At 42.9% G+C, this 24,093-nt stretch overlaps 1 protein-coding gene across 1 annotated transcript; it reads right to left on the minus strand.

Moving 5' to 3' along the window:
- Positions 1-11,668: 11,668 nt before the first annotated feature.
- Positions 11,669-23,150, minus strand: drc1 (dynein regulatory complex subunit 1 homolog (Chlamydomonas); the record flags this gene model as incomplete). The annotated part of the gene is made up of 16 exons (XM_080438134.1): positions 11,669-11,802; positions 12,643-12,745; positions 13,470-13,619; positions 13,831-13,940; positions 14,631-14,717; positions 15,675-15,764; positions 16,379-16,811; positions 17,179-17,313; positions 17,641-17,780; positions 18,295-18,417; positions 18,985-19,071; positions 20,247-20,384; positions 21,359-21,542; positions 21,692-21,804; positions 21,986-22,073; positions 23,014-23,150. 16 exons carry the CDS (start codon positions 23,148-23,150, stop codon positions 11,746-11,748), a joined length of 2,175 nt encoding a protein of 724 aa, XP_080294260.1. The 3' UTR covers positions 11,669-11,745.
- Positions 23,151-24,093: the final 943 nt, after the last annotated feature.

Genomic DNA, 24,093 nt, shown 5'->3' on the forward strand with positions numbered 1-24,093 from the left:
TTTTCTGTTAAAATAAAATTTAAAAAGCATATTGTTGAAACTGACAAGGCTCCATAGAAAAAGAGATCTTGTATCTGTGTATATAAATAAAGGTAAAATAAATAAAAAATGTGTGTGTGTGTGTGTGCGCGCATGTGTGCGCGCGCGTGTGTGTGTGTGCGTGCGTGTGTGTGCGACTGTGCGTGCGTGCGTGCGTGAATAATGGATCTCAATTGTTTTTCTCTGTTGTCTGCTCCAGGGAGCAACGTGGGGGACTTCAGGAATACAATAAACTAAGACAGGCAGGACCTTATTGGAAGCTGATTAGTCACACTTTCCTAGTCATGAGAATTTAGAACTTACCTAGTCTACTCTCTAGTCAATCATGGAGCACCATAAGGTGGCTAGTAGAGCTCAGGGAGGAGATATACTGTACGGCTATGGTTGATCTTTGAACAGAAATACTTTTACAGCGCGGCTTTTATATGATTTGTTTATATGATAAATGTTAATATGCGGATTTTATTTTTTAAACATGTCAAATTAGTAGTAGCCTAATTATTCTGCCAGTATGTAATTTACTGGCTTCATCTATGGTTGTTTTAGTATGTCAATCCCTTTATAATACCCCTTTGAACAATTCTACATGAAAAGTATAACTTTTTACAGCCATGGTGGTCCGGAGGACTGAAACTGGCTCTGCAGCTTGTGAGTAATTAAGCACCACTAGGCAGCACTCACTGGAAGGTGTCTCTATAATGTGAATACTCTTTCTAGCTCTCTTCTATCGCGCAAAAACTAGCCTATCATGTTACCTAATGAATGATAAATGATGCCCCACGAGGGATAGGATCTGCCTGGGGAAGCAAACATGAAACCGGACAACCTTCATTTAGGTTATCCTCGCAGAGTAGAGAGTCTCTTCTACATTCAGAGCACCATTCCATCTGAAGGCAGAAATCTTGGGACCTGTGCCCGGTCCTGCCCTTCGATATGTCCCTACGGGCCACATCTCATGGAGACCTGCAGACCTTGTCTTCCTCTATGGGGAGGACCTCGCTGGACAAGCCTTTCTCCATGAGCAGCAGTAATGTCAATGGAGTGAGTCGGTTTGGCAGGGGGGGACGAGTGGTGGAGGAGGTGAGTGTATTGCCGAGGACGTGCCGGAGGCCAGTGCGAGCCGTCCGGCCGATCAGCGCCCTCAGCAATGGTGGGACCTTCCTTCAAATCAACCACCTCCAAGGAGAACTAGTGAGGAAAAGAAAGGTAAGAAATGATGTGTGTGTGTGTGTGTGTGTGTGTGTGTGTGTGTGTGTGTGTGTGTGTGTGTGTGTGTGTGTGTGTGTGTGTGTGTGTGTGTGTGTGTGTGTGTGTGTGTGTGTGTGTGTGTGTGTGTGTGTGTGTGTGTGCGCGTGTGCATGTGCGTGTGCGTGTGTTACGTGTTCTTGACATTTTGTCTATGCCAGTATATAGGGTAGCAAGGAGGGCAACTGGTTGCGGAGACGTGTCCTGTAATGCAAAGTCACAAGTTTGAACTGCACAACCAAATCAGGTGTGTCCTTCAACAATTATGAGACCGTTCAAAGTGCTGGTGTCATTAAGAAAGACACTGAACCTGCTCTTTTGTCAGCTAAACACTTGAAATGTATTGAACTGTTTGGTTTAACCACATGAACCCAAGCATCCCTATTCTGGGATTCATTAATGCGTCGCAAGTCGCAACGTGGCTCGCCTATTTTCTGCAAAAATATTTGGTGTACTAAGGACCAAGTACAGGGCCGACCATGGTCAACTAAGCACTCATTTAATTAAGTATAGAGGATTCAGTCACTCTCAACAGCCTATCAATGCACTGCTGTATGCGAGTGCAGAGGATTATATAAAAAACACAGAAATTTGAAATATTGTTTTGATCACTGTGTGGCTTGATCTTTCCCCAAGGAATGTGATGATCTGAGGAAGGAAAACAAGTATTTATCTAATGAGATCCACATGGAGAGGATCATGATGCGTACAGAGAATGAGCTGACTATGAGGAACCTGAGGAACCTGAACCAGGAACTGCAGGCGCAAGTCAAAGAGGTACGCCCTGGGGTGCCTGGTGGCTCAAGCATTTAGAGCACAGACAATAAGCTCCCTTTGAGCACAAGGACCTGGGTTCAAATCCACTGTCTTGTCTTGTCTTGCATATGTATCCTCTCTCTGCCCTTTCCTGTCTCTCTATACTGGCCTGTAATCTGAAATAAAGCATACAAATTACAAATAGGAATCTTTAAAAAGAGCTGTGCCCCCCAAGTGGCCTCTACTCTTTCTTGACCTAGCCCCCGTTCACTACTGTAGAGTCTACAGTGTAGACTCACAGCAAAATCTTGCAAAATCTGTTACTGTTAATTTAACTCTCAGATGCTCTGTCTTTATCTGTATGTATATATATCTCTCTGCTCTCCCTTCTCTTTTCCTTACTTTCTCTCTTTTTGTCTTCTCTCAACCACTGCCAGGCAAAGCAGAAGCTGTACCAGAGTCAGCAGCGGGCAACGCTGTGTTCGCGGGCGGCAGAGCATGCCGACGTGTCTCGAGAGGAGGCAGAGAAGACCAGAACTCTGGCAGAGGCCCGCACCCTGAGCTTCAAGCAGGAGTTGGAACAGACAGTTGTAGAGAGGAACAGACTGAACGACGAATTGCAGCATCTTAAAAAAGAGGTTACACACAACACACACATGCACACACACACTGTATAAGCAGATGTATGTATACGCAAATGTATGTATACACACACACACACACACGTACACACACGCACACCAGTAGGTGTCCTACCAGACACCAGCATCAACATTTCTCAATGGGAGAGTAGGGAGACCACCTCCAATCACTGCAGATGTGCTAGTTATATTAACATACTCTACCATGCAGTTTGGTTACAATTGTGTTTTATTAATTAATATAATTCCCAGATTGCAGCTTTAAAAGCAAAAACATGCACATTAATGGAGGGAATCACACACATGCACATTACACAGACAGACAGACAGACAGACAGACAGACAGACAGACAGACAGACAGACAGACAGACAGACAGACAGGCAGACAGACAGACAGACAGACAGACAGACAGACAGACAGACAGACAGACAGACAGACAGACAGACAGACAGACAGACAGACAGACAGACAGACAGACAGACAGACAGACAGACAGACAGACAGACAGACAGACAGACAGACAGACAGACAGACAGACAGACAGACAGACAGACAGACAGACAGACAGACAGACAGACAGACAGACAGACAGACAGACAGACAGACAGACAGACAGACAGACAGACAGACAGACAGACACACACACACACACACACACACACACACACACACACACACACACACACACACACACACACACACACACACACACACACACACACACACACACACACACACACACACACACACACACACACAAAAGCAAGAAAGGTCATTGACACTTGACACAACTGCCTAATTACAGTACATCCCAATTATGGGGCGACCCGATAGCCGAGTGGTTAGGGTGCGTACCACATGGGCTCTAACGCCTAACAGCAAGTTCCCAGTTCCATTCTCGGCCAGCCAAACCATTTGCTGCATGTCACTCCCCTACTCTCTCTCCACTATATACTGTATGTATTAGCACTCACACACTCACACACACACACACACACACACACCATAACAATCATGATATCCATTCCTGTGTTGTTAGTAACGATGCAGAGTAACAGCTTCAGTACAACTTGTAACACAATACACTACCTCAGAGCTCAATACTGCCTGTTTGACTTGAAACCGTCTTTAATTTAGTCTATAAAAATTGAGATCTTCACTTGCAAAATAACTGCTTTTCATGTACTACTACTAATAAAGATAACTAAATGCAATATATCCATATGTACATACAAATTTCTATATATATACAGTATGTCTCAATGTCTATATATTTGAGGGCTGGAGCAATGCATTGTACTTGTTCTTTCCTAGGGTCGATTAGAATACATTTTGCAGTGACATTTTGCCATCGAACTCAAAAGGAATAATCTTACAAGCCAATCTGTTCTCTCTTGACCACAACCACATCTATTTACAGCAAATAAAATAATAACAATGATGTGACGATGACTTAATTTATAGCTTGTGATAACATAGTGGCCTTCTGTCTTTTCTTGTAGCACACAGATGTACAGCTACTGCTTGCGCAAACAGAGAAGAACTACTTTGAAACTAAGCTGAAGCTGGAACGAGCGTCCGGGGATAAGCGGGCTCTGATGGAGGAGAAAAGGACACTGGAAGGAGAAAGAGATGAGCTCAGACACAAGCTGAGACAACTCACAGAAGAAAACATCCAAGTTAAAGACAAGTGAGTATACAGGTCTGAGGTGGGCTGAAGTTAGAGCAGTGGTGTCCAAACTTTTTTCGAAGGGGGCCAAATTAGAAAATATGAAAAAACCCAAGGGCCAGCTTGTGCGCGCGCACGCGAAGATTTTCGGTTATAGGCAGATTTTGGGCGTAAATGTGCGGTTTTCAGGTGGATTTGGGGCGTTTTTGGGCGTTTTACTGTTACTTTATTTCGGTTTTAGGGTTAAGCAAGAGCTAGAGAAGGTGCTTGCCATCCTGAGGCGAAGGAGGAAAATGCAACTTTCACTTTTATAAATGTTTACATTTTTTTGAAGGTGCAGGCGGGCCGTTCATAATACAATTTAGGAATGAAACCAAGGGCTGTATAAAATGTGTCCTCGGGCTGCAAATGACTTTCACATCATACCATTGTTGGATGGGTCACTATAGCTACACTAGATATTTGCTAGTCCTAGTCGTTAATATGGATACCACCGTGAGTCAGAGTATATCACAGAATGCCTGGAACTCCATAGCACATATGGAGCTAACTGACATATCTAAGTCTGACATCAATCTTTGGGCATGACCGATATTAGGACTCCATATATGGATATGACTGACTCGTATTGACATCACTGGGATGACACAAGCACTGTAGCAAACGATATAAAGGAAAGGGAATCTCAGATCCAACGATGACCCCAGAGTCTTCAACTATATCCCAAACTCAACTAGACTTCCTCTTTCACTCGATCTTCAGACCTTTAACCAATTCCAAGCTCACACCTGGAGAGATACGTACCTTCTGTACTAACGTATTTGGCCTTACCAGAATAAGGACACTAGGGTTCATGTGGTTAAGGAATTATTAGGCGGGTAAAAAGCACCTTACCCAAAAAAAATTGGAACAAAAGGTTTCTCAACTGTTTTCTGTAGTATGTGGTGTCCTGAATAACATACTAAAAGTCTACCAAAGTTTGATCACTGGAAAGGTGTTATTTTCAAGATGGCGTCCACGATACCCAAAAAAATCATTAAAACAGCCTAACTCCTTCATTATTTATCCTAGACAAGTACTTTTTGTGTCTAACCGTATGTTTTTGGGGCCTAGGAATCCATTGGACTTGTCCAAATTGCAGAGATACAATTAGATAATTGTGAATTCCAATATTTAGTTTGTGACTCTATTAAAACCCTTTGAAATGGTCTCCCATTTCAAGTTAACTAGTACAACAATGCCATGCAGGAATTCAATGATCTCATCTACACGACCAGTGAGCAACACAGAGAATCCACAGATTCCAGGATGAAACGAGATCACGCTGACCAGGAAAAGATCAAAGAAAAACGTGGCACTTTTAAACCATTCTCTCTAGACCCATCTCTGAGAAACATTGTGACTGGTGTAGTCGCCAAAGAAGACGTGAATATTCATGAGTTTGAGACTGTTGGGAATGAGTTCATTGAAAAAATTGTTGGAAAGCCCATTTTTGGGATCTCATTCAAACGCAAAGACCGGGCAAAAACCCTTGCAGATGAGTCTAGCATCAAAGTTACCAAAGACCGAACCATTGATCCTGCTCTGTTGTTCCAACGATTTCTGATTATGTCAAAAACCGGAGACCTTTCACTGGAAGATGTAATGACCTATGAGCTCAGCCCATTCCCTGCAGCCCTGTTTGAAGCCAAATAAATATTCCGTAAGGCTGACAAACCCCAACTAGCTCAGGCAGTGACTGAACTGTCAAGCGAGGAATCAAAGAAAACTATACTGGATTCTATCCCACCAACTGAACAGTATGTCCTTGATGGTGGCTCCCTGATTCATCGCTTGCCATGGAAAATGGGTGACAGTTATGGTGTCATTGCACAGTCCTATGCTGACTTTACCATACACCAATATGGTGAATGGGTTTCTGCTCCCAAATCTGCTCCCAAATCAAGCAAAAAATGTGGTAGAGGACCTTGGGAGCAAGGCAATGGCAGTTATGTTTGGTGGCAAGAATACAGATTCACTTTCATCTTTGCGCTACAAACTTCTTAGCAAGAAAATTGTGTCTGCCAAATCATTTGTCAACCCAGAACATCTCCCTCCAACAGAGTCCTTGACTAAATATCACTGCCAAAGAGTTTATTACCAGATCATGGTGTGGACTGAAATGGAGAGTGACATGAATCCGGTGGATTGGGGATGGAGATTGGAGGACAATCACTTTGTGCCAGTTATGACCAATAAAACTGCTGCCCCAGAAAGCCTCCTGCATATGGTCTACTGTAATTGCAAAACTGCTTGCCAAACATAACGGTGTAGTAGCAGACAATACGGACTGCCATGTATGCCTGCTTGTGAACCATGTCAAGTCGAGAATTGTGAGAATCCGCCAGGAAGAGTGTGATAACTCATTGTAAATCTGGTGTGGATCCAAGAAAAATACAAACAAATATAAAAAAAAATACAAAAAATACAAAAACAATATCTATACTACAATCCGCAGACTGGCTGAAAGCGGGAAAAACATCAGTCACCGGTGTCAGTTGCATGTTAGGTTTCGCTTTTGGTTTGCATGATGCAGTTAGGTTTCGCTTTCGGTTTGCATGCTGCAGTTAGGTTTCGCTTTCGTTTTGCGCTTTGTACAGTACAGTACAGTACAGTACAGTACAGTACAGTACAGTACAGTACAGTACAGTACAGTACAGACCGTACAGTACAGTACAGTACAGACCGTACAGTACAGTACAGTACAGTACAGTACAGACCGTACAGTACAGTACAGTACAGTACAGTACAGTACAGTACAGTACAGTACAGTACAGACTGTACAGTACAGTACAGTACAGTACAGTACAGTACAGACCGTACAGTACAGTACAGTACAGTACAGTACAGTACAGTACAGTACAGTACAGTACAGTACAGTACAGTACAGTACTTTTTGTTTTTATCCCATGATTTTGTACCCCCAAACGACATTTGGGGGTTCTGCCCGCGTAGCGGGCAGAAAGAATAAATTGTTGAAAGCTTCAACAGAATTTGAATTATAAGTAAAATCACCAATGCTGGGCATTATGTCACGTGGAAAAGGAGAAATGTCCTGTTATTGGACTAGTTTCTTAATTCTTTACATAAATACCCTTATAACCAATTTTTTAATACATAATTGTACTTATCAATACATAATTGTACTTATAATCACTTCACTATAATTTATATAAGCTAATTGGATTCCTAGATCACCAAAACATAGGGTTAGACACCAAAATTACTTGCCTAGGATGAATAATGGAGGAGTAATGGTCTTTTAAGGAACTGGCGGCGGCCATCTTGAAAATTTTACATTTCTAGTGGTCCAATTTTGGTAGACTTTTGATATGTTATTAAGTACACCTGATACTACAATAAACCATTGAGAAACCTTTTGTTCCAATTTTTTTTGGGTCAAACCATATCTGCACCCGCCTATATGGTCTATGCTGATGACGCTGTGTTTGGAGAAACAGCTTTAACAGCTGGTACCCGCTTCATAACCTCAGTCACTGTCACGTGCCTGCTCTCACCCACCTCCGTTATTATGATCTATTTGATTAAGTTCTATCAGAATAATACTGTAACTACATGAGGATGTTGAGCATCTGAACAATAAATATGTGAAGAATACCAAGGCAAGAAAATGAAAACTTAGAGATAACATGCAAACACGTAATGAGGAGCAAGACTTGAACCCAAGAATTTGCTAAGATTTACTCAGTGTCTGTGTGTGTGTGTGTGCGTGTGTGTGTGTGTGTGTGTGTGTGTGTGTGTGTGTGTGTGTGTGTGTGTGTGTGTGTGTGTGTGTGTGTGTGTGTGTATATGTGTGTGTGTGTGTGTGTGTGTGTGTGTGTGTGTGTGTGTGTGTATGTGTGTGTGTGTGTGTGTGTGTGTGTGTGTGTGTGTGTGTGTGTGTGTGTGTGTGTGTGTGTGTGTGTGTGTGTGTGTGTGTGTGTGTGTGTGTGTGTATGTGTGTATATGTGTGTGTGTGTGTGTGTGTGTGTGTGTGTGTGTGTGTGTGTGTGTGTGTGTGTGTGTGTGTGTGCTCGTGCGCGTGTGTGCGTGCACATGCTTGTGTATCTCACAGAGAGGAGAACTCCAGGCGCAGGGCCATGGTGTCAGAGGAGCATAGCAAGAAGGCCAACCAAGCTCAGCGGGAGGCAGAGCAGGAGAGACGTCTGGCTGAGAAGGAGAGACAGGAGCGCACCGGCGAGTGCCTCAACTGGAGAGAGAGACACCAGGTCCTGGCAGACAAGTTCAGAGCTCAGGAAGACCTTGTGGCAATGAGGCAGAACAAAGCAGTAAGTATACTGTAGTGCAGTGGTTCTCAACCTTTTCTGGATCAGGGCCCACTTGAAAATTTGTTTTGTCAATTTGTCACAAAAGTGTTTGTGGGCTGCCGTGTTAAGTGGTCTGATGGGTGGGCCACGGGCATATTACAAATATTTGCTGTAGAAGTAAATAGGGCTTTCATGTGTAATAAAGAAGTCGGTATATTGTACTTTAACACGAGCAGCATTAACTGGTACTCAATGTGTCACTACCCTTTCTTTTATACTTTTCACACCTACTGTATATTGAGCTAAAATATCTCTTAAATCTCATATACAAATAAGTTTAGTATTATTGTTGTTGTTGTTGTTGTTGTTGTATCATTGTCACTGTTCATATGTCATATTGTTTTCTCACAGTGTCAGGCCAACATCAAGAGCTATTTCCTCTGCATGACAGAAAGCGATCAGAGGGTTAAGATTCTAAAGAACCAGGACGGCAAACCAAGGAATTTTACAGTGAGTTTGTACTTGCAGTGTACTGTAATTCAATGACCTAAGGCAGGGGTTTTCAACTGGTGGTCCGTGGTCCGTTTTTATATTTTGGATGCATTCAGAGTAATGTAGGAAAGTGAAGATTGTTTTATTTATTATGTTATTTTTTTGTTTTGTTTTTAATATTTTGGAGAAACTTAGTATTTGAGAACAGAGGAATTAAAGACATTATCATCATTATCAGTGGTCTTTTGAGGAGGCTTATGCTTTAATTCCAAAATTACAAGCATAACTACTACATAACTACCAAAAGCCCTTTTAGTTATCTCTGTGACAGTAATATTTTCCTGCTGGCATACCTGAAGATGTTCCCTGTGGCCTGTATGTCCAGGGCAAGGTTCAAGCCAGAAAATGGTTTTCTGTCCCTGTCCACCACAATAGCCAAGAAGAGACAGACATGGACCACCCGTAATCATGACCACTTGAGTTGAGAAACAGTGCACTAAATGACCTAGTGACCTAAGATGACGAGTCAATGTTGTCAGTTACTGGGGAAGTAGAAGGTCAAGAACTTCCGCAGAAAGGGGAGTTAGAATGATTTGCCTGGTTGAGTCATCATTATTAGGAAATGTGCCCATATAATTGCATGTGTCTGCTCGCTCATACATAAGTTACAAATCAGTATCAGTTAACATGAGTTTAATATGGAAGGCTGGATAAAGTAACAGAACAGAATAAGGGTAATCGTAGGATAGGAATGTGGTTCTCAACCTTTTTTGTGCTCTGGACCACTAGCATAATATTTCAGTTAAATAATTACTGTTAATTAAGGGCTTGGTAAAATGTGTTAGTATCGTGCAACAAATTATGTTAAGCCCTTAACAGTCATTTTTTAAGACCATGTGTCCATGGACCGTTGGTTGAGAAACAGTGTTATAAAGGGTTATGAGTATTTGAGTTTGTATAACTATAATCGTGTTATAAGCCGATTATAATGCATTATAGACATGGGATGCATAGCAAGTATTATCGCTGTGGTTAATTTTAGGCATGTCATTATAGGCAAAAAGAAAAAGGAATCTTTCAAACAATTCACGTGAGCATGTAGATTGAAATAATTTAGAAAATGATTTTTTGTGAACGAGTCTGGGACCACATCCAGAGAGGGCCCTGCCTCCCGAGTCCACCCTACCACCCAGTCTAAAAACTATAATAATACAATAAAATGCTACGGGTTCTGTTTAAGACACTGCTGCTGCTCTATCACTGTATTCATAATCCCCCCCAAAACATGGTCTTCTATCAGAAAATAAATATTTCATTCCAAAGAGGTGAAATGTAAACATTAGTGTTGTGTCCATCAATCTCATGCATTGTACCTCCTGTTCAGGAAGGAGACCCTGTTTACATCTCCACCCCTGAACCTGGTCCTGAGGACGCTGACAGGAGCTCATCCAGGTAAATGACTGACCAACACGTTCCCAAACCGTTCCATACCAAGGACCCCCAAAAAGCCATGGCCAAAAATAGAGCTGATCTACAAGCTCAAAAGCGTTCTAAGCTTGTTGATCTGCTATTTTGGCAAACATTTTGGAAAGATTTTAACAAAATAATCTATAAATAGATTTATTTTTATTTTTATTCTCCTTTCAAATTGCCCCACCATACTACATCTATACATATATATCTGTCTGTCTGTTTACACATTAAACAGAGACAGACAGTATTCATTTAACAAATGGACCCTTATGGGTCCATTTGGTTCCATCTGTACACTCTCTGAATTAAATTAATGCTGATTAATAAACACTGAGTAGTTGCCATGGATTGAAATAAAAATTTAACATTTATTGACATAATTTAATGATGTTAACACACACTTTATATACTGTATATGATATGAGCTTTACTTTGGTAACATTTCAGGAGCATGTTCAGGGTATCAGCCCCACAAACGGGAAAGGACACGGGTCCGTCCCACTTTGGAGACCTGCCTGCCATTGGAGGGGACAGACCCGACAGACCCGACTCTGCCCCGCCGAGAAGAAGTCGAAAAGTTGTGGAATATTTCTGGATCAACACAGATGAGGAATGAAGAGCTGGTGACGCTCTCCAAGCCATCCGGTCGCACCAAGACAACAAATAAAGCCATGACATCCTAAAATGTGCAACATGATACCAGGCTACAGGAATATATGAAGCCAATACAGCTGGACAATCAATATTATATCCATATCCATGATATGGGATTAGATGTCATCTGGGATTTTGGATCGCAATGTCGTGATATGGCATAAGTGTTATGACTTTTCCTGGTTTGACTTTCAAATGTCTACAAGCTCACAAAGCGTCGCGATGAGACTTATTGTGAGCTGGTAGGTCCGGGTACTAAAGTATAATTGGGGTCCTGCATGACCCAATTATACTTTAGTACCCGGACCCTGGTAGATCTGCTATTTTTGCTATTTTGGGACCTTTTTGAAAACAAACAAATCAACAAAAAGCCCTACCCCATGTTTACAATCGTGATTACTCCTTGTCTGTAGAACTGTAAATGTTTTCATTCATAGAAAATGTGACAAATAAAAACAATTAGCCGTTCACTTAGGTCCCAGTTGCATCACCTGGGTGGGGGGTATCTCCAGCTCTGCATTGACCTATCAGAAAGCAGAATGAGAGATACAGTAATGTCATTTTTTTGTTTCAGTTGTCGGGTTTGATTTTATGTCTATTGTTTTGTTACTGTGTAAAGGAGGAATATTATTATATGGGTTGCAATATTGCCATAATTTATATACATTGACATGAAAAGTGTGATCATATCTCTATGCCTGCTTCTCAACAAGCTTTCTTAAAATGATCCCTGGCTAATAAGCCTTATTATGCCGTAATACATTCTAATTGCCCTCCATAACACATTTTTTAAACTAAAAACACCTTAAATAATTTGTTTATTTTAAAAATAGTGCATTTTTTACTAAAGGGCGATAACGGAAGTATTAAGATGTTTTTTAGAGCACATGCATTCCATACATTCCATAGGGCTGGACCACACATGGACAAATGACATCATCAACCTGCGACAGGCGTTGTCCCCCTTGAGTAAAATATGAACTTGTAAAATAAACAAAATATTGAAGGCGTTTTAAGTTCTATAGGGCAATTAGAATGTATTAAGGCATATACTGTATGGCTTATTAGCCAAGGATCCTTTTACAACACGAACATCAAAGGAAACATCCGCACTCAGAAAACAGTCTTCAATGTGCTGCAGCACTTCTTTTTGTTTGGGGGGGCGGATGTTTTCTTTGATCTCTACACACACACACACACACACACACACACACACACACACACACACACACACACACACACACACACACACACACACACACACACACACACACACACACACACACACACACACACACACACACACACACACACACACACACACACACACACACACACACACACACACACACACACACACGTACCGCTGAGTTGAGAGACTGGTGCAGCAGCAGGCGGAGCTCAGCATTCCTCTGCTTCAGGCTTTGTGTGTCAGTGATGAGTTTAGACCTCTCTGCCAGGACCACTCTGGATGACATGATGAACAGAGTATGAGAAAACACTGTGTGTGTGTGTGTGTCAGTGTTGATTTTGACAACACATTTTGATTTAGTCATAGTCTTTTGAATAAAATTCCATTTAGTTTTAGTCATATTTTAGTCATCTGAAATGTTACACTTGGTTGCATGCTGAAAATAGCCGATCTACAAGCTCACAACGCGTTGTGAGCTTGTACTGTAGATCTGCTATTTTCAGAGCGCAACATCCGAGCGCAACCAAACATAAAATGACTTGTCTTAGTTCTACTGGATCTCTTCTCCACTAGTCCCTCCCTAACGGTGCGTTTTAACAGCGGGCGATCAGGATAGTATTTTCCGGAAGTGCATTATATGTCTATGAGAGCCGGCAACTACTGGCGATAGGGTGAAGTGGGCGGGGGGGCGATGAAAGATGGATTTTCTTCGATGTCGTCCGGCGATCGCCCGAGAGTCGCCCGCTGTTAAAACGTACTGTAACATTTGCGTCTAGTTTTTATTTGTTGACAAAATTGTCAGTATATTTAGTCTCAGTTTTAGTCATCATAACTTCGTTTTTATGTTTTCGTCAAAAATGTTTTAGTTGACGAAATCAACACTGTGTGAGTGTGTGTGTGTGTGTGTGTGTGTGTGTGTGTGTGTGTGTGTGTGTGTGTGTGTGCGTGTGCGTGTGCGTGTGTGCGCGGCGCGCACACTTGTTTGGGGGTGCAACTCACTGGTACTTGTCCAGGGCATTCTCCAGCGCGTCCCAGACCTTCAGTTTGGCCTCAGGAATGACGTTGGCCAAACTGTCCCAATAGGCTGCATCTTCACAGTCATCCCAGTTGTCCCAGTCATCCAGGGCCCGATGAGAGGCCGATCGCTCCCTGGCAGGACCAACATGAGCACTTATAAGCACCAAATGACCACCCATGTATGACCACTTCAGTCATAAAGGTCTAAATATAGTATTCATTTAACTGTGGGTGTAAACTTTTACCCAATTGACTGGATAAATAAACACTGACAATTTTACTGTGTAATATTTCACTCTCAGAGTTAAATGAACACTGAAGATTTGACTGTGTGTGTTCTGACCTGGATTCTCTGCACTGAGCAGTGAAGGCTTTCAGAACTGCCAGGACCTCGTTGGGGTGTATGAGGTCCTCCTCTCCTTCTGCTGTACCACCAGACTCACCCGCCCCCTGCTGGAAAAGATAACACTGCTGCTAGTTGTAGAAAATACACTGGACTTCAGCCGCCTAAGTTAAAATCATATTTATTAAAGAATATAGCACTAAAGATTAAGAGAGTAAAATATTTACTGTTTAAACTACTTCTGGGCTAAATCGTCTGGTGCACGAATGGCACAATGGTTTATTGTTTCTTTTTTTGCATCTTTATTATTAGTTTGTATCTCCTTTTTATTTCTTTAACCACTTAAACCTTATATACTTCGTTGACCACAGGGGTCTACTTGGTCCCCTCCTATTTTCCCTGTACACCGCATCTCAAAGCTCACAACGCTGGTAGATCTATTTTCAGCTAATGTTCGCCTATTTCCACCAAATTCACCTTGTGACATGCTCAGAATAGGGATGGTAGCGATCACGTGGTTAAATCTTCTTGAACCTCTATATTTGCCTACTCTCCCAGTTTGTCCAAAAGGTTGAGCCGCTTAGCAAGCCCCTTTGTTTCTTTGTTGTAGTTTTTGGCCTCTCCTGCATCCTACTATATAATTGGAGTAACCTCTGTCTGTCTTGGTGGGTCGTCGACCGGGTATGGGCTAGTGTCTGTAACTACTGTAATGTACATAATTGATTTGTTGTGCTACGTGCACTCAACAGACTGAGGTGCAAGGGCCATCCATCCTCTGAACTTGCCATCACTTTGCTTACCTCAGACTGCTCTCTCTGCTGCTGTCTGTACTTGATGAAGAATTCCGCCAGTTTGTAGACATCATCGTCACTTTCAATGCCCAGGGCCTGGAAGACAACATAACAGGAGTCTATACTAACCAGTCTTGGAGCAGCACTTTCAAATAACTTTTGTGGTTTGTAGAACAACCACATGGGTGAGGTTTGCCATGTGGGGCCACATAGTCAGGTAGGGCTGGGCAATATATTGATGGATATTATATCGATGTCGTGATATCGTCTGCGATCATAATATCGTGATATGGGAAGTGTTGTTTTTTTTCCTGATTTTAATCACTTAAGCCTTATTTTTATACTTTCAAAATTTGGCAAAAAAAAGCAAACTCGAAAAAAAATATATGCTATTTTAGCTTATTCTGAAAAATTAAAAATACAATTATATTACAAATAAATGCACAAAATCTCTGTCCGTCCGCCTGTGCGTGCGTCTGTAGTTCACGTATCTCGAGAACCGTCCGACCGGCGACGACCCGAGGGAGGGCCGTGCCTGGTATCGAGTCAGTCGGATAGTCGGTTGTCCAAGAACGTCGATCTGACCGATACGCCCATATATAGGCATATATGGAGATCCGGTTGTCCAGAACCACCGATCCAAACAATATGGTCATATATGGGCATACCCATATACCGTATGGGCATATACTGATGACATCAGGGATCTCCATATATGGTCATAAAAGGAACACAGGCAGACATATACAGGTACAATGGGTATTGCATAACCGGGTGAGGCATGCACAACTTGCATTGTTCCCGGCTTGCATCGCTCCCAAGTAGGCCGGTGCTCAACGGGCACCTGTCTAGTCATTACGGTACAATATTATCGTATCGATAGCGGCATTTGGTCAAATATATTTTGTCCATATCGCCCAGCCCTGTAGTAAGGTTTGTAATTAACTATGTAGTAAACCCCATCCATCTGGTACTCCAAACACACCAGCTAACAACAAGCAGCCTATCTTCTACATTACAATGAACACTGATGGCCGTACAATAAGAACTCACAGAGAAGATGGAGTCCAACTTCATGAGAGACTGTTCGTCCTTCTTCAGAGGAGACAGCAGCTTTAGGAGTTTGCTCTCTATCAGGAAGCCCTAGACAGGAGGATTAGGAGTCAAATCCACAAATCAACGATCAATAGTGAAGCCTCGACTTGTCGTCATATATCTTTATTCTATTACAGTAGAGGACTGGACAAAGGAGAGGGCACACAAAGCTCCAGTAGACCTGTCCACTCCTGGTTGCAGGGTATAGGTGTCATCTGTACAGTATATTGCTACCTTGAGCCATGAACCAGGCTGCATACAGAGCATGACTGGCCTTCTGGGTTCTGTATCTATCTTTTATGTCCTTGTTTTGTAGAGCAGTGGTTCTCAGTGGTCTGGGGACTCCCAGGGGTCCTTGAGGTGGTTTCAGGGCGTCCACAGCTAAATGACTGTCTGGATCCTTTAAGGTCTGTAACTCTGAGAGTATAAAAGTGGAATATTTGTACGTTCTCAGAGTAAAATCTAAACAGACCAGAGGATTTTAAATTGTAAATTGGGGTCCCAGAGATTTTATCAAATGGGGGTCCGTGGCCTAATGCCATATCAAAGTGGAGGTCCTTGAAATGAAAAAGGTTGAGAATCACTTTTTTCAGAGTGCAGATGAACACATCCCTTATGTTAAAGTGCAATAACACCCCTTCACCTTCGGCTGTGGAACTCACCGCCTCGTCGCACAGCACCTCCAGCAGTCTCTTTACCGTCCGCGTCGACACCTTCCCTCTCTCTTCCCCCGCGCTCCACTCGCTTTCCTCGTCCACCTCCACGTGGCTCTCGCTCCTCTCCGCGGCCACGCTCTCCGTCCTCCCATAAGCCGGTCCCGCAGACGCGTCCCTTGTCCCCGGGCCGCTGTGCCCCGAGCGGACGAGGTGGGAGGCGGCCCGCAGTGCGCTCCTCTGGGCTCGGTTCCGTTCGCGCGTCCGGGCGTGTCCCGGGCGCTCCGCGAAGGCCACGGGGGGCCGCTCCCAGGCCACACCCAGCTGCTGCTCATGGAGTAGTCGGTCGATTTCCAGAGCCTGCTCCACCAACAGCTTCACCTCGGCCTCGCTCATAAGCCACACCTCCTCATACCTGCCGGTGCTGACGGCTGCAAAGTGCCTGGAGCGACAGAGTGGGTCAAAGGTCACTCACTGTCAAGTGTTTCCTAAACATACTGTAGGTCGGCGACCCAATTTTGAGTCGCAGACCCATATCTATGGGTTGCAACTTGAAGTAAATAAACCCTCTTTTAACCTTTCCCAAAACATTTTATACACAGCTTTTCTGAAATTTTCGAAAGAGCTGGAAATAGCAGATCGGTTATTTTCATTATTTTTGAAAAAGGACATAGTGGTTAATTGATCATGTATTTCTGATACACCAATACACGGGGATACACCAAATTTCTCTTTTGCGTTTCAAGCTGAAAACGTTTATCAATCCCTGATTAGACAGAGAGAGTCAGAGAAAGAGCGAGAATCCCCACCTCTTTTTCTTCTGTATGTCTTTACACTCCTGCACGCTGCGTTTGTAGTCTCTAGTCAAACTCTCTATCTCCTCTTTAGACAGCTTCTCCTGGGCGCCACACCTGCTCTTCAACTTGTTCAGCACATCCCACAGTCTGCAATACACACACAGCACTGGATCATTTGAGTGTGTGAGCACGGTTACAAAGATCTTGTATCTCAATTGGATTTATGGTTGAAAAAGATCTTCAGACTTAAGGGTTATGAATGGTAACAGTTTGGGATTAGGAGGAGCATTTACGAGGTTTAGGGGTGAGGGCTTAAGGTTATGGTTCGTTTTAGGATATGCCAGGGTTATGGATTTTGAGGTTAGGGTTAAGTTGTCCCAGGCCAGCAGGTTAGGGAAAAATGCATTTTTTTCTTAAGTGGTTTTGTTGTCCCCACAAAGATATTAAGATATCAAGTGTGTGCGTGCGTGAGACCTGCTGATCTTCCTCTTCTGCTGGGACTTGGTGATGGTGTTCTCCTCGTCTCTCTTTTTCAGCACCTGCACGTTGTATTCCAATTTCTCCTGGTTCAGCTGGTAGGTCGCTTTCATCTGCTGTAGCTCCTGCTCCAGCACCTGTTTGTTTGTTTATTATTAGCACTATTCTTAAAAACAAAACACCCCTCAAAAAAACTGCACAAATACACAAGGAGAAAAGTGAAGTAACAAAAATGGGCTTTTGAGAATAACTTTAAAAACCCAATTTATGAGTCTAAAAGTACCATTAGCAGCCCCTAGAGGACATGCAGCTCCTTATACACCCTTTGATAGCTTCATTTTCTCACATTTTTGCGTTTCAACATGATGTCTTGTGACAATTTTCAGAAGACTGCAGGATCCATTTAGCCTGATTATCAGAGAGTGGGCGGGGTCTATGGTCTGGATCCAGGATAGGATCCATTGCTTTTGAGTAGAGCCCTCCTACCCTGTTGTTATGTTTTTGGGACCATGGATTCTTCACTCTGTGATAAATAGTATAGTATTGTATAGGACCCCCTCTAAAATGAGATGCTGCATCTCAAGGGGCTATCCTTTCAATAAATTCTGACCAATAAATTCTGACCATAAATGAAATGAAGTGTTTATTGACCTGAACATCTGTGTCCAGTTTGATCTTGATGGTGTTGTACTCCTCAGCGCTCTCCAATCTCAGCTTCTGAAGTGAGGCCTCAAATTCCTCCACCTTCTTCATCCTCTGCAGCAGGTTCTGCAACTGGAGGCAGCGTGACATTATATTGACATGGGTGACTGTTAGGACAGTGGTTCCCAACCTATTTTCCCTGGAGCACACCCCCCCTCCCCCTCGCTTGTTGCATCTGACAAATGCTGAGACACCCTAAACGTGCATCTACGCATTTGTGATTTTCACATGTTGCCTGACATACTTCGACAGCAAATAGTGAAAATAGCTGATCTCCATGCCCACAACGTGCCACACGCGTTGTGAGCTTGTAGATCTACTAATTATATATATTTTTTAAAAAGACTATTATTGACAATTTCTATTTACAACAATTTACAATTGACCAAAATTCTAATTTTGGACTTCCTCCAAACAGACATGGCCTCACACGGCCCTGTGATCTTTGGCGCCCACCCCAAAGGGGAGCCCGGACCCCAGATTGGGAACCACTGAGATAGGGGAAGAAACCTTCAGTCTGTGCAGTGCACCGGTCTATGGGTGGCAAAGAGCAAGGGAAAGACAGAGTGAACGTTTAAGAGGAGGAAGAGAGCGAAGGAAAGAGAGAGTGAACGATTATATCACTTCTATCATGCTTACCTCCCTGTCCCGTCTCTCTTTCATAGACTGCTCCCACTTATTTCTGTTTCCAGTCAGCAGGACCTTCCGTTCCTGCATGTAGGCGTTCTGGGAACGGCACAAGCAGCCCACATGCAATCATTAGCCAGGCTGATAGGTGATAGCAGTAGGCTGAAATAGTAGAATCTCACCACTAGCACACACACACACACACACAGACACGCACAGATGTACATACAGTATGCAGGTAGCACTAATCCCAGCTGCTGCCGTGATCAAAGACCATTCAATTGGAGGACGGCCAGTGTGGCTACACAACCACTCTAAAGTCAGGATGAAGAATTTCCAGTGTTTTTATGCATAGTACTCCCACTCATGACGCTAATAGGATCTTCCTCAGATAAGCTGTGTATAAGATGTACAGTATATGTGTATATGTGTCATACCACAATGGTGCTCTGAAGGTAGGGGTAGGGGGACTGATGGCCAAACAGTCAATCACTTATAACTACACGTACGTCTTAGTTTGACTGAAGATAGGGGAAAAGACTGCATAGTGGAAGAATGGCCTTTGGTTTCCTATTTTAGATCTGTATTTACCAGTTCACGTCCTAGTCTATGTGTCCCTGAGCAAGACACTTAAGCCCTAACTGCCGGACACTCTTATCCACTGACTTACAAAGTGCAAGATCATAATAAACCCTAGTCAACAAATGAGGTTAATGGTCACATAAGTAGAGTGCAAAGAAAAACAATGAAGTGCAAGGTACAAGCTAAACAGTTATAATAACATAAGATCTGGCATCTGTCTAAACAACATGCTGTCTAAATGACATACTTATCATTTGTGGCCAGTCTGGCCACACATGTCTATCTAAATAATATATGTGAACACTGAACAACACATATAATAGTATAAAGCATCAGGAAATATGCAACAGGAAGTGATAGTATTGCTTAATAGTTTATATATTTTGATGTAATATCACTATGCTGATATTAAAGGTTTAACAGAGACTATCATGGTTGAGTATATGATTTCAGTAGCTTGCACCCTATTATGCTGGTGATACCACATCCTTTTGTCAGATTTTTGTCTGTGCCCAAAAATGGACAAATGCACATCATCTGGGTTGATCAGATTACTTTGAAGGAGATAGCAATAGAGTGGTACGTACAGCATATTCATCTTTGAAATAAATCTTAGATCTTGGTGTATGCAGACCGCTGCTTTTGAGGGTGGCCGTAGCAGAGTGGGTAGAGAGAGTCATGTCACATCCTACCTCCATCTGGTCGAGCTCCTCCCTGTAGGTCTTCTTCAGAGTTCTGACCTGCTCCTCCATCCTCTCTATCAACAGGTCCACCTCCTCTGCCTGCTTCTTCAAGTCCTTAACGTAGCGGTCATCACTGGCTTTGAGCTCCTGTCAAAACACACAAACAAGTGTGTTGCGAGGTGTCCCCAGCTAAATGACTGATGACTAGGACTTTTAAAAAGACTAGAGGTTCGGGCCGATACGCAGCCCTCACATGCCTATAGGCATGCCCACTTTTGTGCCCATATATGGAGCTGACTGATTTGTTTAAGTCATGATGACACATTGAGGTTAGACAACACACTCCATATTTGGGCGTAGCTGCATTGGGAACTCCTAATATGGTTATGTCTGAGTCTGAGTGACATGGCCGTGGTCCGCCGCCTGCACGCCTACCCATTTCCCCCCCCCATTGTTTTTCACCCAGTGCCAATTGTCTAAGTAATCCTGGGCACTACACTCCCTCTGCCAGCCTGGGGTGAGCCCAGAGCCGAGCTCATGCCTCCTTCAATGCATGAGAGCTAACAAGCCTTCTTATCACCCGACTCCCGGGGGATTTCCCCGGTAGGACGTAACGCGTAGAAGGAACACGTTATTCCAACCAGTTCCTTTCCCCTCCATCAGGCACCCCGGATGACCAGGGGGAGGTAGTATAGAGACCAGGATCACTGCATGTTTTTGTGAGGGTACCTACCCTTGGGGACACGGGGAGAACATGCAAACTCCACACAGATATTTTAATATAGGATTAGAATGGTAGTTCTTGCTTTAAGGTTTATTTTTTATTGGTGTTTTATCATGTTTCGTTGAATTTATTTGGTCGGTGACTGTTAGACTTTTAAACTTCAGGGACTCTCAGTGGAGCATTGTTCGGTAGTCAGTATGTATGTTTCTTTTATGGAGGCTTGTGCTGTATTTGTCTATTTTTACGCATGTTCTAACATTTCTGCCTCTTGTCCAGTGCATTCTTGCAAAAAAGCGTTTGTCTCAACGTATTTGTTACTGGCTAAATAAAGGGTCCTATTTGGCTCCATTTGCAGACTCTCAGAGTTAAATGAACACACAGGGATTTGACAGTGTACCCGCTGCAGGTCGGTGATGAGCTTGTTCTTGTCCTGGAGCAGCTGAGCACACAGCTGCTGCTGGCTCTTCAGGGTCTCTGCCACCTCCTGAGGAATCACCTTCCCCTCCGCGCTCGTCCACCTTCTGTTGATCTCCTCAAACTTGTCCTGGCTGGACTCGGCCTCGCTCTCTATCTCCTCCACTCTGGGTGGGCAGAGGATGGAGGGAAACAGGGATGGACATGAGTTCTAATCCCATGTAAAATGTCACCTAAATACCAGATTTGTAGAACAGTTTTGCTGAATGTTCGCACCCAGAATATGGTCATGTGTTTACTAAATGTGGGACATTACCTTAGTCTTTGAGTCTCTCTCAGTTGTGTCCTCCGGTGAGACTCTCTGGCATGGAGAGCTGTTTGTATGTTGGTGACTATCTCAGTCCCGTCATTCAGCAGGGTGACGACTCTCTAAAAGGGAAGTAACGAGTCAAGAAAGGAGCTGGTCTTAACGGTCTGAACAATAGGAAGAATTGGCTTTATCTGAATTCACAAAATGCTGTTAAATCTAAATGTTGTGAAGTGAATTTCCTTGTTAAAATATGTTTTGTAAACAAGAAAGCAACTCAATCATGTGAGCGCCTCAACAAACCTTTTGACTTTTATCCACTTGCTCTTGGCTTCTCCTCTCCTCTTTGATCTCTTGCTTGTCACCCATGAGGTCACCTCCCTGCTCTTGTCTAAGGAGACAGGTGGGTGCATGGTGTTGAATGGGGTGACTGACGTGGGAATGCGTGCAAAGTTCTCCAATATGCGGATCACATGCCGCATTGCACCGAAAATAGCTGATGTAGCCTACAAGCTCACAACAGATTGTGGTGAGATGTGCTGAGAGCTTTAAATCTGCTGTTTTCGTTGCGTGACTCTGCTGTACTAAAAACGAAAACCACACCAGTCCCATGCCTTAACTTAACCATAATATAACCTAATGTATTTTAATGCATTAAATTATAGATGCAGAATGCTTATGTGAGATTAAATATATATATATATAAATAATGGGTAGCCTACTCTCTCCTCCTGATTGAATAAAATTGGTGCCCCATCTGAATTTTATGTTCAGTTCACTAGAGCTGGAGAGAGGAGGAGACCCCTGTTAGTGAACAAACATTCTATATCAATTATTTCAGAAATATTACTTAGGCCCCCGTTAAGGCACAGGGTTGGTGTGGTTAAATAAATCCAGTTGTGAACACAGTACTTGAGTCAAAGTATTAACTCCTGGTCAAATATTAGCCTACTCAACTTCAAGTGAAAGTTGCCTATTACCAGAAATGAGAGATGATGCATCTCAAGGGGTTTATCCTTCTAATAAAGGTACTATATATAATCCTTTTAGCATCCATTTGTATCTAACTGTATTTTCTGTGCTTCAATCAATAAAACAAATGGCTCAGGTTTGTACTTGAGCTAAAGTGCTGGAGTACTTTCTTTAAAAAAAATACTTACAGTAAGTATTCAAGAAGTACATGCTTTTAAAAATACTTAAGTATTCAAAAGTAGGCTGCTTTTGGGGGGGGGGATCAATAATAGTTAAAATAGCTTATCTACAAACTCACAACACCTGCCTGACTGTCACCAAGTGACAAGTAGCACAACTCGCCAGGCGGTCAGTTTTACCTTGTATTGGCTTCATGTCGTGCTGCTATACGGAGGTGGCGAGCAGCTATTCTCTCCTGTGGATCTTTTGAGCCCAACGAAGGTCCTGCAGCTGCTTCTTCTGCAGCTTCAAGCGGAGGGTCGAACGTTTCATTCATACTTTAGTTCACGTGGGTGTAAACGTTGTACGATCTGCTATTGTTAGACTTATCCCTAAATTCACGGAGGAGAAGACGCTAGAAGTACAGCAATGCAGAGCACAGCAGTTAAGGTTATGGACTGTTATGGTAAACGTTGCTATGGTTGCGTCGTGGCCCCCAGGCGGTGAGGTTACATTTGGCCACTAGATGTCGCCATGTGATGGTTTGGATCCAGTCTATGGTTTGGATCAAGTGTAGCCTACACCAGTAGTACTCAACCTGTGGGAAGGGACCCCCAGGGGATTTTTTTTTGTTGGGGGCGGGGGGGGGGTCCCCAGAGGACAGTGAAGTTGACAATTTAAGAACTTTTAAGACCTTGTTAACACCTCAAAAAGAAAGAAAGACCATTACTGCATCAAAAGTTATCAACAAACTATACTATAAATCTGGTCAAACATATAATATAAGAAAGAGGCAAAAATTGTGAAAATAGCAGATCTACAAACTCACAACTGCTGCAGATCGGCTATTTTCACGATATGCATCTGTGGAACCAAAAATGTAATGCCTTAACTCCTACATTCCAAGTGTTTATCAGGGTGGGGGTCCCCAGTTCAAACATGATTGTTTTGGGGGGGTCACGGCCTGAAAAGGTCGAGAACCACAGGCCTACACAGTGAATTAACTAGAGAGTCTATGGTGTTCTTTTGCAATATCAATTGATTTTATTGAACTCCTGATATACTGTATAAAGGTGAATAATTTTACGAAGATTATGGGATGGTATTGATATTACGTTTTTATTTTTTTACATGATCAATTTACCCCACACTGGAGATAAGCCAAAGACACTTTTTCAGTGATCATTAAGTTATCTAGACAAAATGTTTTTAATTGTAAAACTACCTTTACCACGGAGTCAGGTCAGACATTTTGACTAGTAAACACAGCTTTAGGTAAT

Source organism: Gymnoscopelus braueri, assembly GCF_963280865.1.
Source record: "Gymnoscopelus braueri genome assembly, chromosome: 9".
Lineage (NCBI taxonomy): Eukaryota > Metazoa > Chordata > Actinopteri > Myctophiformes > Myctophidae > Gymnoscopelus > Gymnoscopelus braueri.